At 48.5% G+C, this 17,202-nt stretch overlaps 1 protein-coding gene across 3 annotated transcripts in view; it reads left to right on the top strand.

Annotated features, from left to right (window-relative positions):
* Nucleotides 1-17,202, top strand: part of LOC123768263 (pentatricopeptide repeat-containing protein 2, mitochondrial) — a 146,949-nt gene that overhangs the window by 77,417 nt on the left and 52,330 nt on the right. For all 3 annotated transcript variants that reach the window (XM_069307051.1, XM_069307053.1, XM_069307052.1), the window contains one exon: nt 3,240-3,434. In XM_069307051.1, the coding sequence (XP_069163152.1) occupies nt 3,240-3,434 (195 nt within the window). The remainder of the gene's footprint in view (nt 1-3,239; nt 3,435-17,202) is intronic.

Below are 17,202 nucleotides of genomic sequence, written 5' to 3'. Positions count from 1 at the left end.
GGCCGGCCAGGGGCGGTGGTGTCTGTTCTTCCGTTGGGTCCACAGCACAGTGTGGGAGTTCGCGACGGTGTGGTTTGCGCTTCGGAGGGTTCGGGTCGCATGTGGATTGACGATCCGGCTCCATTCGGACTGCTCCCTGGTGGTTCATTGCCTAAACCGAGGGGGTTCGATGCGGTCCTTGGCTCTTTGGGGTTGGTAACTTCGGGTGACTCATCTGCTGAGTTCTCGAGGTTTGGCTCTCCTGGTGGTTCATGTCCAGGGGGTGTTCAATGTCCTGGTGGACAACCTATCTCGTTTTCTTTCTTCCCCTTTCCATGGAATAGACGTCGACGCCGACTCCTTCAGTTGGCTCTGCCAGACGTTCGGGCGCCCGGAGGTGGACCTCTTTGCATCGGCATGGTCGAGGCGTCTTCCGGTATATGTGGCGCCCTTCCCCGACTGCGAGGATGTCTGGATCGACTCCTTTCGGCAGGACTGGTCGAGGTGGGGGGGTTCCTGTACCTCTTTCCCCGGTTTGGTTGTTGCTCCAGGTCCTGGCTCGCTTGGAGACCTACCAGGGTAGAGTAGTCTTCTTGGCCCCATGGTGGCCGGCCCAGTCGTGGTTTCAGGCACTGCTTGTCCGATGTTCAAGCCCGTAGATTTTTCCTCGGCTCCGCTTCTTTCAGGAGATTGGCCCGGTTTGGTATGAGACGGGTTCGCTCTTCTCCTCGAGTCTTTGTATTTGGTGTTTTTGACTCGTGTTCTTCATGTGTTGTGTCCGGTTACGGTCCTCCGCCGTTATATGTGCGCTACGGCTACTGTGTCCAGGGACGTGCTTTGGGTTGATCTGGTTTCCCTTCTTCCCTGTTCGTGGGTTTGGGACTCTCAGGTTGTCCGCAGGGTAATTAAATCCAGCCAGCCTGCTGTCTATCCCTGTGCCCATGATGTTTGTAAGTTTGCTGCTCTTGCTACCATCTTTGGCAATATGTCGTGGGCTGACATTCGGGCATGGGGTTTTTGGCGGTCATACAGGGTCCTGGCAGCACGCTACCTTGTGAACGTTCCTGGGCCCAGTCGGGCCTGTGTTGCTTTGGGTCGGTAGTTGCAGCCCGTTGTCTCAACTTCGAGTTGAGGAGTAGAGCACCGACTGCCTCCTGGGTAAGTCCCCTTTTTTCTTTTGTTGTCTTTTGTGAAGTAGCTCCGGGGGGCCGTAGGGGCTCCCCCCAGAAAACCAGCGTTGAATGTAATGAAACATCATTTTCTGGGTGAATCCCAGAGGCTTCCCGGCAACCCTCCCTCCCTGCAGTCGGCGTTTTTTTCATGGGTTTTGATATCCAACCTCTGAACTGGGATGGGGGATTGCCGGCGCGAGGGGTCTGGGGCTTCCCCTTTGAGGGGGAAGCTGCGCAGACATGCGGCGCGGCTCGTGTGATGTCATGCTTGTTTGTTCGTTTTTCTTTTGGGGAGTTCCGTCCACTCGTTTGACGATTTTCGTTGTTAACCAGAATAGGGGTTTGTTTTGTGGCGCTTACCTTTCTGGGTGCCTGTCCCGGTCGATGGCAGATATAGAATGCTCCAAATCACTTGCATTTCTATGGGCCATTGCTCCTCGTGCCTCTGTGAGGCAGCCAGATTCTGGCTCGTGGTCTCCGGTATGCCTAGAACTCCACCCACATCGATTGATGCAAAATAGTTAGGGGTATCCTATCAGCCATGGATAGCTCCGGGGAGTCTCCGGGACGCACCCAGAAAATGGTGTTTCATTACATTAAACGCTGTTTTTTTTCAGTTGGCGCAGTAATGGGCAAACAAGTTTTCTCGGCCGGCGCAGCACAGTGGTTAAGAGGCAACAGTATTAGGCATAAAATGCTGATTCTAAAATAACCAAGAGAAAAATTATGAAACCACTAGAACAAACACTGAAGAGAGAGAGAGAAAATGACAGTAATGGGCAAACGAGTTTTCTCGGCCGGTGCAGCACAGTGGTTAAGAGGCGACAGTATTAGGCATAAAATGCTGATTCTAAAATAACCAAAAGAAAAATTATGGAACCACTAGAACAAACACTGAAGAGAGAGAAAATGACAGAAAGAGGTGAAATGAGTGCCAAGCAACTTCGTTCTGCTGCAGCTGTGAAGTAGGATGCAGGTGGGACACTGATAACCCAGCCACCTGCTCTACGGAAGAGAGAATGGAAAAACATAGAGAATGTAGCGATAAATGGGGAACAAAACCAGACAAAACATTTGCTGAAATAACTTACGAATTAGAGTAAAAGCAAATCATTAAAGCAACAGTAATATTTTGTATAAAAAGCCAGTTGCTGTTAAATGTACAAGTCAGGAGTTGGAGAGGATAATAGCAGTAATCTATAATCAGCTAGAGTCAGAGGGGAAGACATGGCAAATTATTGGGGAATTTGATTCATCATAAAGTCCCCATCACTTGAGAAAAAATGGGGACAAGAAGATTACAGATTTGAGATTACATGAATTCTCTGCTAAATACAGGCTAGTGAGGCAACCAGGGAAATTGAACATTACTGAAGGCTTATGTTCCAAATGGGATGGAATTAACCAGTGAGTTATCTTTCAGAACATTACTCCAGCGAAATATATGCCGGCTGAAAAGTGGAAATTGAACGTGGCCTTTTCAAATATGTCTTGGGCTGATATTCAGGCTCATGGGCTTTGGAGGCCTATCAGGGTCCTATTGGGTCATTTCATGATCCACTAGGGTTTTCGAATAACTTGTTTGTGAGGTCATTCTGTTTTGCCTACTTTCTGGATGTTTCCTTTGCGAGGGTGATCATAACTGTCCGCTGTTCCCTGCAAATCTGTATGAGGGGAAGACCAGGTTTCGACTCTGGTCTCTGGTAAACAATCCAGACTCCTAGGGTTGATGTGACTCATGTTTGTAGAGCTAGCTCAGCAAGCTAGCTTCACGGCAGCCATCGAGGCCCAACCAGAAAGAGGCATTTCATAACATTGAGTGCTGTCAATGTCTGATGTCTGGAAGCCATCTGAGGCTGGATTGAGACATCTTCACTATCTATCTAGCATCAGAATGACTCGGTGACAGTTTGAAGACCTTCCTACTGTGCTGGTGCAAATTGTTAATGCACCATCGCATGCACCAAATCAAATCAATCATCTCAAGATAACCATAACTAAGTCCATAACTAAGTTTAGACCTGTCCTGGGGCCAGGAGGTTCTGTGGCCTTATTGTTTTCCATTAACTGTATTACTATATTTTTCAGGCATTACAAGCCAAGGAAATGGAAGGCTTTTTTGACCAGATGGCATCTTACCAAATTGCAATGAGTCTGTTGTACAAGAATGAGAAATACCAGGAGGTATTGGATGTGTTTGAATTACTACAAGAAAAACGAATTGGAGGAATAAGATACCCCAAGAATTGCTTCACTATTGCCGTAGCCACTTTATACAAGTTGGTAAGTATTTATCAGACATGTGATGCAGTCCTAAATAGAAGGCTAAATATCATTAGTGTAAATTATTCATTGTTTGAAATTTAAAGATCAATGTTGTAAATAAAGCATCATTGAGGTTACTCCCAATCCTGTGTGGGTGTTTATCCAAGTATACCCCCACATAGGTCTGTGCAAAATAGAATCTTCTAGGAAAAATTTAACTCCTTGCTCAATTAAAAATTTGATTGCATGAAAAATATGATATATTTTGTAGAATAAAAATGCTCTCAGCTCTTACCAATACCCTTCATCCACTTGATGTAAAACCAGTGTTGAATGTAATGAAACGCCAATTTCTGGGTGAGCCCCGGAGGCTCCCTGGAGCTATTGAACTGATATACGCTATATTAGTCTGGGGCATCAGTCAATGTAGTTTTGTCTACTGGGGACCACTAGCCAGAACCTGGCCCTCTCAGAGAGACACAGGGAGCAATGGCCTATGGAAACCCCCATGGGTTTGGGAGCATTCCATGTCTGCCATCGACCAGAGTTAAGCACCCAGAAAGGTAGGCATAACAATGCAGACCCCAACTGGTAAGAAATTGCAACCGAAGACCAAACAGACAACTCCCCCCAAAAAAACATAAGGAAAGAAGCAAACAAGCAAACGTCATTCCCTGCTGCAGCTCTCCTTGTCCGTACTGCCCTCCCCTCTCCTGGAAGGGGAGAGGGGATCCCCGGTTCCCCAGCACCGGCTACTCACACCTTCAGTTCGGAGGCTGAGCATCAAAAGCAAAATGAAACCACCGATCGGAAGGTGCCAGGGAGTCAGGGAGCTAGCGGGGCTCAGAAAATGGCATTTTATTACATTCAACAGTGGTTTTCTGTGGGGAGCCCCTTCGGCTCCCTGGAGCTACCTAACCAAAGACAAGTAAAAGAGGGACTCGCCCAGGAGGCGGCTGCCACGCACACATCAACTTCAAAACGAGACAACTGGCTGCAACCTGCGACTCAAAGCCTCACACAAACTAACGAGACCACGAAGAGTGACCAGACAACAGGCAGCCAGTACCCTGTTCGACCTCCAAAACCCCCGTGCCCAAATGTCAGCCCGAGACATGTTGCCAAACACAGCAACCAAAGCAGCAAACTTACGAACATCATGGGCACGAGGGTAGACTGCAGGCTGGCTAGATTTAATAACCCTGCAGACAACCTGGGAGATCCGAGCCATGGAAAAGGGAACGAGGGAAATCGGATCAACACAAAGCGCGCAGATAACGGTGAAGAGCTGCAACCAGACACAACACAATATGCACTCCCTGGCCTGACCAACCAAGCAACAATGACCCAAGGGCCTTTCCAGAAGACCGCCGTCTTGTTCTTTGCCAGAATATGAACTCCCTGGATATGAACCGCACAGTGTGCCAAACCCAGAGAATTCAGTAGACGAGTCACTCAAAGAGACCAGCCCCAAAGAGCCAAGGACCGAAGAGAACACCCATGGTTCAGACAATGAATCACCGCAGAGCAGTCCGACTGCTCTGACGAGGCCGCTTGCAGAAACTGAGTGCCAGAAGGTTCTGCAAACAGCAACGGACAAAAAAGGGGATGAAAACCGAAGAGCCAGGTTCCAAGCGGATTCTAAGGAGAGAGCAAGCACGGCTTGGCAGCACGCGAGGCGAGAAGCAAAGAACAGAGCCACCGCCTCCCTGAGAATAAGCATAAATAGCTTCAACAGGGCGGACGACGCTGCAGCCTCCGAGGCCAGCACCCCAGCCGCCAAGGCCAGTGCTTCAGCCACTGAGGCCAGAGCCCCAGACGAAGGCCCGGTATTCAACACCTCCACATCCTCCACAAGCCAGTCCGAAGACAACTCAAGAAGGGAAAAGAAACGCAAGACCAAGGCCAAATGCCCGCGAGCTCACAAGTCGCCGCCAAGGACGCCAAAAGAGTAAGAACCAGCACATGCAGCTGGACAAGGTCAAAATCCCAAGGAAGCACAGAGGCAGACAAGCACATGTGAAGGCGCTCAAACTTGCCCCCACAGGTAAACCTGCAAAATGGTAGCAGCCTTCCACCAATCAAGCATGTGGGGTCCGACAAAACCCATGCAACGCTTAGGATGCATGCAAGGTGGGATGCGAAAAGCAGGAGGAGGAGCCGAGGAACCCAAGGGAGTTCAGAAATGAACCTAGGGAGTAGCCAACCCGAAATCATACTCATACAGGGAAGGAAGGGGGAGGGGTAAAAACCTCCCCCTGCAACTACAAACCCTGCGAAGAGGGCACCAAAACCCAAGCGGGATCAAAGGAGGCCCAAGCCCCCCTATCTGCATCTGAACAGAGCCAAAGAACTCACCCCAAAAGAAAACAAATAAATAAGCATATTGTCATTCAACTAGCACTCTCGCTCGTTAGTATCCCCCCCCTCCCCCGACAGGGGAAAGAGGGGGCCCGCTCAGGTGAGCTGGCAACTCACCACTCCAGTTCTTGACTGATGTGCACTGGGGGGCACACGTTACCTCTGGCCTCTCTTTCCTGTCTGGATTTTTCCCTGTGTGGTTGTACCAGCTGTGTGGGGTGGTTGTGGTGACCAGGTGTTCTGTATGCAGGGCTGCATGTATCTAGGGCTAGCTTTCCTAGACGCCCTGTAAGTACTACCCTTGCGTATTCAGGATTCTCTTCCCTGGGGCGTTCGAGACTCTCCCGTTGGGTTCTCCATCGCTTCGCAATGACCATGCACTTGGGGTTGAGCTGGGGTTATAGTGCTTTCCATCTTGCCCTGCGTAGGGAATGATTGCTGCTGAGTGGGGCACAGTGTGTGGTCAGCGCAGCCTGCGCACACTCAGCGGATGCGATTCTCTCTGGCTACCGCATTGTTTGTTTGTGGGATTTTGGGGGGTTTGCTTTATTTCTTGTTTGGCTGGAGGAGGTCTGCCTAGCTTCCCATTAGGTCTGCCTAGGATGTGTTTGGTGGTCCTCCTCGGGTGCCCAGGAGGTTTTACGACTGCTACTGGGGGGTCAGTTTGCCTGGTAATAGACAGGGTTCAACCGGCTTTGCTGGCCCCAGTGCCTGGGTTCCCTGTAGGGTTACTGACCTCTGCGGGCCCTGGAAAACCCCTTAGGGCTCAGGGTGACTCAGTGTGTCCCTTCCGAGTCCTCTCTCGCCTTGTGCGAGATTGAAGGTTGCTCGTTGCCCCTGTCTCAGGGTGATTATCATCTGTGCTGCCACTGTCATGTTGCCTGTTGGGTTGATGACACCTTCGATCCAGAGTCTTGTGAGATTTGTTCTCCACTCATGATCCAGTTTACCCATTCTTTGTCTGAATATCTTAGGGGTCAGGTGGCAGCTGCAATTGCATGCTAGGTATTCTTTGTTGCAACGAGCTAGGTAGGTTACCTGGTTGGAAGCCCCAGAACTGCCCGCTTGGGTTTTAGGGACCAGGATTTGGGGGCGTTAGTCGCATCGACTTTTTTGTCTGCGCCTCTGCTGCCGGTTCCCAAACTTCTGAGAGTTTCGGAGTTGGGGCAGGATTTAGCTCAGGATGAGTCTCGGGTGATTTTGGGGAATGCCCCTTCAAATTCGGGTACGGAGCCCAATGTCCCCTGGACTCCGACATTTCTTCAGGGGTGGTGGGCGTGGATGAAGGTTCTGCCCCAGGGCCTGTGTCCGGGATTCCCAGGGCGCATGGGGAGTCCGCTTGGAGCGAGTGGTCTCCTTTTGACCCCGCTTGGGCCTTGGTGCCTTTGGGGCAGGGGTTATTGCTGCAGGGGCGGGGTGTTCTTATCTACCTTCGCTGTATGCATTTGAGTTGGATTCCCCCCCCCCCCCCCAGGTTCGTTTCTGGGTACCTTTGGGTTCTTCGAATTCGTCCTTCCAGAGGTTCTCTGCCTCTTGGATTTTCCCTGCAGAGGTTCGGGAGGCTCTGGGTGCTTACCTCCTGCGAGACCCGGGTTACGCCTCCATAATGAATCCGGCTTTGTTTGATTTCAGTTCTTCTTAACCGTATTGGCTGTGTTATGAGGTTCTGGAGTCTTCCTGGCTAGCAGACTGCCCTTTCTTTTTGCTTGGAGTTTGGCATGGGTTTTGTTGTACCCCACATGCTTGAGTGGAGTGAGGTTACCTCAGTGTTGCAGGTATTCTTGGGGGCTCAATGGAGTTCCTCAATGAGAGAGGTGGGTTTGCTACAATTACATGCTCAGTTTCCCACTCGGTTTCATTGGCAGCAAATGACCATTGAGCTTGCGATCTTTTGGCCTCGGTCTTGTGCTTCTTTAGCCTTCTGGAGCTGTCCTCGGACTGGCTTTCAAAGGATGTGGGGGCACTGAGCTTCGACTGAGGTTCTGGCTTCAGCTACAGAGATGTCAGATGCCATGATAAAGCTGTTTGCGCTGATCCTCTGAGAAGCGGTGTCCGTTTTTTGCCTCTCGGCTCACGTGTCGGCAGGCCATCCTTGCTCTTTCTCTTGATCCCGCTTGGGCTCTGGCTCTTCAGTCTTCATCTCCGTTCTGTAATTTGTTATTTCCTGAGGACTGTATAGCTCAGTTTTTGTTGGGGGCTTCTGCCAGTTGCCACCCCATTTCGGATTTGTTGGTGCTCCAGGAGGGATTGTTCTTGGGGTGGTCGTGCCAGGGCTCGGGTTTCGATTGGTCGAGGTGGGTCGTTGGTGCCAGTTTCTGAGCCTGTGTCTTCTGGGGGCCTTCTTCATCTGGTCGGCGCGGTGGTCGCTCTGTACAGAACTTGGCTTCTCGGTGGTTGCATTGGCCGTTTTGCGGGTTACCCTGTTGACGGGGAGATGGAGGAAGGTGGAGCTGGCTTTCTTTACCAATGCTTGGTCCCACAATTTGTGAGCTAATCAGGTCATCTCTACCAGACTGTGGTGGCATTGGGTGGCTCCTCCTTTGTTGGTCGGTTCGGGGCTGGTAGATCAAGCTTTTTCCTTGTCTCTGTCGAGTCATCTTGGAGTGGGTTCGCTTTGGCATGGTCTAAACGACTTCGTCCCTCAAGTGGGTTTCCTGCTCGATTCCAGTTCTGAAACAGGACTGTGTGGATCTTTGGTTCATTCTGGACTTGTCCCATCTGAACCATGTGATTCCTTGCCCTTCGTTTCGGATGACCACATTGTCCCAGGTCCTGCTTCTTCTCAAGCCAGGTGCTTGGACAATTTCTCTGGACCTCAAGATGCTTATTGGCATGTTGCTATTCACCTGGGGTTCAAGGATTGGTTGGGGTTCGTGGTTGAGCGACAGGCTTACTGCTTTCGTTGCCTTCCATTCGATCTGAATCTGGCATCTCGCATTTTTACACGCTCAACCAGGGTTGTAATTACCTAAGTGAAATTACCTAAGTGTAGTTACAGGATGAGAGCTACGCTCGTGGTGTCCCGTCTTCCCAGCACTCTGTCATATAACGCTTTGAAACTACTGACGGTCTTGGCCTCCACCACCTTCTCACTTAACTTGTTCCAACTGTCTACCACTCTATTTGCGAAGGTGAATTTTCTTATATTTCTTCGGCATCTGTGTTTAGCTAGTTTAAATCTATGATCTCTTGTTCTTGAAGTGCCAGGTCTCAGGAAATCTTCCCTGTCGATTTTATCAATTCCTGTTACTATTTTGTATGTAGTGATCATATCACCTCTTTTTCTTCTGTCTTCTAGTTTTGGCATGTTTAATGCTTCTAACCTCTCCTCGTAGCTCTTACCCTTCAGTTCTGGGAGCCACTTAGTAGCATGTCTTTGCACCTTTTCTAGTTTGTTGATGTGCTTCTTAAGATATGGGCACCACACAACAGCTGCATATTCTAGCTTTGGCCTAACAAAAGTCATGAACAATTTCTTTAGTATATCGCCATCCATGTATTTAAATGCAATTCTGAAGTTAGAAAGCATAGCATAGGCTCCTTGCACAATATTCTTTATGTGGTCCTCAGGTGATAGTTTTCTATCTAGAACCACCCCTAGATCTTTCTTTATCAGATTTTTTTTTTTTTTTTTTTTTTTTTTAGATATATACAAGAGTTGTTACATTCTTGTACAGCCACTAGTACGCGTAGCGTTTCGGGCAAGTCCTTAATCCTATGGTCCCTGGAATACGATCCCCTGCCGCGAAGAATCGTTTTTTCATCCAAGTACACATTTTACTGTTCCGTTAAACAGAGGCTACAGTTAAGGAATTGCGCCCAGTAAATCCTCCCCGGCCAGGATACGAACCCATGACATAGCGCTCGCGGAACGCCAGGCGAGTGTCTTACCACTACACCACGGAGACTGCTAAAGACTGAATTCTTTAAAGATTTCTCACATAATATATAGGTTGTGTGGGGTCTATGTTCTCCTATTCCACATTCAATAACATGACATTTATTAACATTAAATTCCATTTGCCAAGTGGTGCTCCATCTACTTATTTTGTCCAGGTCTTCTTGAAGGGCATGACAATCATCTAAATTTCTTATCCTTCCTATTATCTTAGCATCATCAGCATACATGTTCATATAATTCTGTATACCAACTGGTAGATCATTTATGTAGACAATAAACATCACTGGTGCAAGAACTGAACCCTGTGGTACTCCACTTGTGACATTTCTCCATTCCGATACATTGCCTCTGATTACTGCCCTCATTTTTCTATCCGTCAGAAAATTTTTCATCCATGATAGAAGCTTACCTGTCACCCCTCCAATATTTTCCAGTTTCCAGAACAACCTCTTATGTGGAACTCTGTCGAAAGCCTCTTTTAGGTCCAGATAGATGCAGTCAACCCAACCATCTCTTTCCTGTAATATCTTTGTGGCTCGATCATAGAAACTGAGTAAATTTGATACACAGGATCTTCCAGATCAAAAACCATACTGTCTGTCTGATATTATATCATTTCTCTCTAGGTGTTCTACCCATTTAGTTTTGATTAGTTTTTCCAATACTTTCACTATTACACTTGTCAATGATACAGGTCTTCCCTGAGGGGGTCTTCCCTGCTGCCACTTTTGTAGATTGGAACTATGTTAGCCTGTTTCCACACGTCTGCTACGATTCCTGTACACAGGGATGCCTGAAAGATTAGGTGAAGTGGAATGCTGAGCTCAGATGCACATTCTCTCAGAACCCATGGTGAAACGCCATCTGGGCCAGCTGCTTTGTTCTTACCGAGCTCCTTGAGCATTTTTTTCACTTCGTCTCTAGACACCTTTATGTGCTCTATGTTGTTCTCTGGAATTCTTATTGTATCTGGTTCCCTAAAGATTTCATTTTGTACAAACACACTTTGGAAATTTTCGTTTAGTGTTTCACACATTTCCTTTTCATCTTCCGTGAATCTATTTCCCATTTTCAACCTCTGAATATTATCCTTTACTTGCAATTTGTTGTTTATGAATTTATAGAATAGACCTGGTTCTGTTTTACATTTGTTTGCAATCCCTTGTTCAAAATTTCTTTCTGCCTCTCTCCTGACTGCCGTGTAGTTGTTTCTCGCATCTTTGTATCGCTGGTGTGTTTGGGGGTTCGGCCTCTTCCTGTATTGATTCCATTTTTGTGTCTTTTGGTCTCTAGCCCTCTCGCAATTTCTATTGAACCAATCCTGTTTCCTAGTTCTGCATCTCTGTTTTGGTATAAATATTTTTGTGCCTTTTATCATATATTTCACAAAACTTGATATACATCTCATTCACTTCCTTGCCTAGCATCAAGTCTGTCCAATTATACTCACTAAAAAAATTTCTAAGGTCACCATAATGTCCTCTCCTGAAGTCTGGTTTTTCAACTGCTTCAACCTCCTTATTTTCTTCCAGCTTATAACGCATTGCATACTTTATTCCCAAAAAGACATGGTCACTTTTACCCAAGGGAGGAAGGTACTGAATGTCAAATATCTCTTCCTCCTTCCTGGTAAATATCAAATCTAGCATGGAGGGAACGTCCCCTTCCCTCATCCTCGTAGCTTGTTTAACATGTTGATACAAGAATGTTTCCAGGATGAGGTCTACAAATTTACAGGTCCAAAAATCTTCTGTTTTAGCTTCATATGCTTCCCAGTCTATGGATTTTAAGTTGAAGTCACCGACTATCAACAGTCGTGATCTATCGTTATCCGCTCTCGCTATAATCTCTCTCATTATTGTTATAAGACCTTCACGTTTACTATCTAGCTCCTCCTTTGACCATGTGCTGCTTGGCGGTGGACTATATGCATTTATTATCATTAGTTTATCATCCTCATGGCAGATCTCTAGTGCTATTATGTCAACTTCTTGTGGATTGGCAGTCATTATTTCCTTCACCTTTAGGTGTTCTTTTACCAGCACAGCAACGCCACCGCCTTTCCTAATTTTTCTGTCCCGTCTCCAAATTGAGTAGCCCCTTGGGAATATGACCTCATTTAAAATTACATCTTCAAGTTTTGTCTCCGTGAGTGCAACAATGTCTGGTGTCTGCAGCTGTATTACATCACTTAACTCCAGTATCTTCGATCTCACTCCATCTATGTTGGTGTATGCAATCTTCAGGAACTTGTTCCCCCTCTCCTTATTCTTCACTCCCCCTCTCTCTATTGATTTTGTTAGTTTGCCTTTATGTACCACTTTACTGGTTTGCCTACCCCTATCACTTTGTTGAAAAAAAGAATTTATTTCTTCTTCATTCCTGCTCTCATTTAAATGTTTTGCCTCGGCGAGGTTCAGTTTCAGCTTCTCTCTATCTTCTTTTGAAAGATCTCGTCTTAACGACCACCCTTTCCCATCCTCATCCCTTTGCAATTTTCTAGCATTCCTTAGTACTTCTTCCATCTGTTTGGCACCGTTTAGGGTGATCCTCAAAGGTCGATCTTTCCCTTTTACGTACCTGCCTATTCTCCTGTAGTCGCACACATTCTCTCTGGTTGTAAGACCTTCCACGAGGCCAACAATTTTATCTACTACTTTCGCTTCTTCTACAGCTCTTTCTGACCTAGATGTTATCGCCTTTTCTTTGCAGCCAAAAATGATCAGGGACTTACTCCGATCAACTGTGTTTTGCACCAACTTCGGGTTAGATGCCAATTCTTTTCTCACTTCCAGCCTAATGTTTGTTTTATCTTGGTTGCTGCAGTGTTTGACTTCCTTTACTGCTTCTTCTATATTTTCCTTCTCCTTGGCCACTTGTGCATAAGTGAGTTGCATATCTTTCTTGCACTGTTCTATTCCCTGTGTAACTTCCTCCATCTGTGCTGACAAAAGCTGTTTCTCCTGTTGAATTTCCTTGCCTAACCTATTGTAGTCATTTATGTTTAAATTTACTTTAACTTCTTCCAAAGCTATTTTTAAGAGTTTATTTTCTTCTTCCATGGCTTTGCAATTTGTTTCCAATTGATTCTTATCCTTGCGCAAGTCTTTCACTAAACCTTCAAGACATAAAACTTTGCTATTCAAATGGTGATTACTTTCTTTCAATTTACTAATTATTTCTACATGAGAGTTCACTATAGTATCTAAATTTACCAACTTGTTATGTAGACTGCTAATATCAATGCTTTCTTCATTGAATCCCTCAAAATCAAGCTCTGTTTTGTTTTTCCCCTTGCCAGTGGCCATCTTGAATGTTCTTCTCTGCACTGTAAACACTAGGGCAACTTTTTCTCATCCGATTTTTCACTTCCCTTAGCACTTTCCTGTTGTCTCACCTATTTTTCAAGAGCACTATACCTTTATGTTCTCTGGGACACCACTCACTACCATCAACCTGTACTACAATACTTAGGATTGTTGAAATATGCTGGAGCTCCTCTGCTGCAAGTGTTGACCCTAGGGGTGTCACCTTTTCAATCCCAATCAAGTTGTGGTGAACCATCTTCGTTTGTTAGGTCTTCGGGTTCTGGCCTACCTCGACGACTGGTTGTGTGGGCTCCCATTCGGTCTGCGTGTCTGCTCGCCAGGGATATGTTTCTTTCCTAGCATGCCGGTTTTGGGTTCCTGGTGAATTGGAGGAAGTCCCATTTGGTTCCATCCCAGGTTCGGATTTGGCTGGGCCTCGTGTGAGATTCTCGGATAGTGTCCATCTCTCTTCCCCTACATTTTTGCTAAGCTGCAATCTCGCTTTCTGCCATTTTTGGGGGGAGCCCTGTCGGCTCCCCAGAGCTATCCAAGCTGAATGGATATGTATATCTTCTGGCATCAGTCAATGCATGGAGTTCTTGTCTACCGGGGACTACGAGCCAGAACCTGGCCCCCTCTAGAGAGTCACGGGGAGCAATAGCCTATAGAGATCTCCCTGTAGTTGGGAGCATTCTATGTCTGCCATTTACCGGAACAGGCACCCAGAAAGGTAGGCGCCTCTAAACAAACCCCTATTCTGGTAAAACTATTGCGACCGAAGGCCAAACAAGTGGACAGAACTCCCCAAATAAAAATTAGCAAACTAGCATGACGTCATGTCGCCTCGCCACTGTCTGCACAACCCCCCTTCCCTGGGAGGGGGAAGGGGGACCCTCAGACCCACCCGCCGGCGACCCAACCTTCAGTTCTTGGCTGATGGGAGCCTGGTGCAGTCATGCCTCTGGCTCCACTTTTTGTTTCAGTTCTGTGCCTTGTGGTTTGGGCTGTCTCTTCCGGGGGTGCGTTAGCCAGGAGACGTATTCCACGTTATTCAGGCTGCATGCGCCTATGGTGCCCTTTCTTAGGTGCCCTGTAAGTACTGCCCTTGGGGCTTGGGGCCACCTTCCACAAATCACCTCGGGATCTACCTCCGCTGTACCGCTTACTGCTCGGTATTTGGCCGCCCCTGGGGTCAGCTGGGGTTTTTCTTACTTTTGTTTGTCTCTGGGTAGGGGGTAGCTTTCATCACTGGCAGGGGCACGGGGTACTGCACAGCTAGGTTTCACCCATAACAGCGACCCACTCTATTCCACCTGGGTACGTTGTCCTCTTGCAGGGTTTTCTTTTATTTTTGTTTTTCTGCCTAGGGGGGTCTGCCTTTGTGGTCCCCCATTGCTGTTCTTGGGGTATATATATATATCTATATATCTATATTTCTGTGTTTGGTGGTCCTCCCCACATGGCCCCCGCGAGTGGACACGTCCCGCGGGTTCAGCTTTAGAAATTTGTTTGGTAGACTTGGGCGCCGGTTTGCAATACCCTGCCTGGGCTTCCCATAGCGTGTAACCAAGGCTAAGGACCCTGGGAAACCCCATGAGGGCTAAGTGGTCTGATAGAAGTGATCCCTGAGTCCCCCCCTTCACGTCCTGTGAGTTTGAAGGTTGCTCTGTCCCCTTGTCTCAGGGTGATATTCACCGGTTTTGCTTCCGCCATGCTGCCTGTTGGGTCGATGATTGTTTTGACCCGAAGTCATGCGACGTGTGTTGTCTGTACTGTACATGCTTCAATTCACCCAAGCCACTGATAATGATATGCGGGTACAGGCAGCTACGGTGTTGCATGCTAGATTTAGGTTGCTGCAATGCGCTAGGTTGGTTGTGGTCCCGGATGCCCCAAAATTGCCCAGTTTTGCTTATAGGGACCCGGACTTGGGGGTGGGAGTCATTTCGGCTCTGGTTCCGTCCACCCCTCCTAGTCCTTTCCCCTCTGTTGTTCATCCGGTTCCCCCCCCCCCTCCCCCTTGCTTCAGGCTCCGAAGCGTCTGAGGGTTTTGGAGTCGGGGCAGGGTCTAGTTGGTGTTGAGACTTGGGCGGTCACGGGGGTGCCCCATTCTGGGGTTGTGGTGGAGGCATTCGAGTCTGGTCCTTCAGCCGGAGCTTCTGGGTCTAGCCAGTGGGCCCCCTTTGTTCCTGCTTTTTCAGTGGCTCTCGCTTTTTCTTTGGAAGCGGGGATTTTGGAAGCGGGGATTTTGGAAGCGGGGATTTTGGAAGCTGGCTCGGCCCCGGGTCCTCAGGGAGAGGTTCCCAGGGCTGGGGAGGGGTTGACTTGGGGCCTTGGGCCCCGTTGGACCCCGCCTGGGTTTTTTCTGCCCTCAGAGCAGGGCTTAGTGTTACAAGGAGAAGGGAGTTCTCTTTCTCTCCCTCCGCGTACGAATTGGATTTGGTGGGTTCTGAGATCCCGCGGGTTCCTCGGTTCAGTTTTTCCGGAGGTTTTCGGCTTCCTACATTTTGTCTTCTGAGGTGCAGGAAGCCCTTGTGGCTTACCTCATTATTTTTTTTTTTTTTTTTGTGATATATACAAGAGTTGTTACATTCTTGTACAGCCACTAGTACGCGTAGCGTTTCGGGCAAGTCCTTAATCCTATGGTCCCTGGAATACGATCCCCTGCCGCGAAGAATCGTTTTTTCATCCAATTACACATTTTACTGTTGCGTTAAACAGAGGCTACAGTTAAGGAATTGTGCCCAGTAAATCCTCCCCGGCCAGGATACGAACCCATGACATAGCGCTCGCGGAACGCCAGGCGAGTGTCTTACCACTACACCACGGAGACTGCTTTATTACGATTATGCTTTCGTGATGGAACCTCGTTCCAGTGTGCACGGTTCGTTTTGTCTGTACTGGGTTCGTTTTGAAATTCCCGGACTGTCCTCTTTTTTCGTTGGAGGCTTGGCACACTCAGGCAGGGAGCCGGTGGCCGAGCGGACAGCACGCTGGACACGTGATTCTGTGGTCCCGGGTTTGATCCCGGGCGCCGACGAGAAACGATGGGCAGAGTTTCTTTCATCCTATGCCCCTGTTACCTAGCAGTAAATAGGTACCTGGGAGTTAGTCAACTGTCACGGGCTGCTTCTTGGGGTGTGTGTGTGTAGTGTGGAGAAAAAAATAGTAGTAGTAGAAACAGTTGATTGACAGTTGAGAGGTGGGCCGAAAGAGCAGATCTCAACCCCCGCAAGAACAACTAGGTGAATTCATGTTCTGTCGATCCCACGCGCTTGACTGGTGGGAGACTCAGACGGCATTTCAGGTTTTCCTGCGGGGGCAACTTCGAGCACCTCAATGCTTGTTTGTTCGCCCCTGCCCTTCCACGGGATGTTGGTGTTGTGCAGCTTCACATGCAGCTTCCTTCCCTTTTGGCTGCCTTGGTCGGTTGCAGAGGATTTGCATACTCGTGGCCTGCTTGCTTCGGCCCTGCACTTCTTTTTCTCCTCCTTGAACTGTCCTCGGATTGGCTTGAGTTGGATGTGGCGGAGCTTGGAGCCACTGCTGGGTCTGGGGTGCTGCCCTCTGCGGTGCAGGCGTTGTCTGCTTTGTTGAAGCTCTTCACACCATTCCTGCGGGATGCGATTTCGCGGTTCTATGCTTCTCGCCTCGTGTGTCAACAGGCGGTGCTTGCTTCTTCCTTGGAATCCGCTTGGGCTCTGGCTCTTCGCTTGTCTTCGCCTTTTTGTCCTTTGCTGTTTGCAGAGTCTGCGGTGGTGCAGTACCTCCAGGCGGCTTAAGTTAGTTGTCGACCTATGTCTAACTTGATGGTGCTCCGGGGGGCTCGTGGGGTTCCTTTCCAGAAGGGTCGTGCCAGGGCTCGGGGTTCCGTTTGTTGTGGTAGGCCAATGGTGCCAGATTCTGGGCAGGTGCAGCCATCGGTTCTGTCTGTTTCTGGTCGGCACGGGGTTCACCCTGTCCACCGCTCAGGATCTCGTAAGGTGCATTGGCCCTTTCGCGGTTCGTCCCACTTACGGGGCAATGGGGGGGGGGGAGGCTCGCCCTATTTGCTCGTGTCTGTTCCCATGATTGGTGGGCCTTTGTTTCGTGCAGCCTGTGGTGGCGGTTCAGGGACTGACTTGATTTTGTTGTAGGGCGTCCAGTTTACCCTTTCGTTGTCTTCCTTTCGGGTTGAATCTGGCGCCTCGCATTTTCACGCGCCTTACTCGGGTCG

Source organism: Procambarus clarkii, chromosome 59 (genome assembly GCF_040958095.1).
Source record: "Procambarus clarkii isolate CNS0578487 chromosome 59, FALCON_Pclarkii_2.0, whole genome shotgun sequence".
Taxonomy (NCBI): domain Eukaryota; kingdom Metazoa; phylum Arthropoda; class Malacostraca; order Decapoda; family Cambaridae; genus Procambarus; species Procambarus clarkii.
The sequence above is the reverse complement of the archived record's forward strand: the minus strand, read 5'-3'. Positions and strand labels throughout refer to the sequence as shown.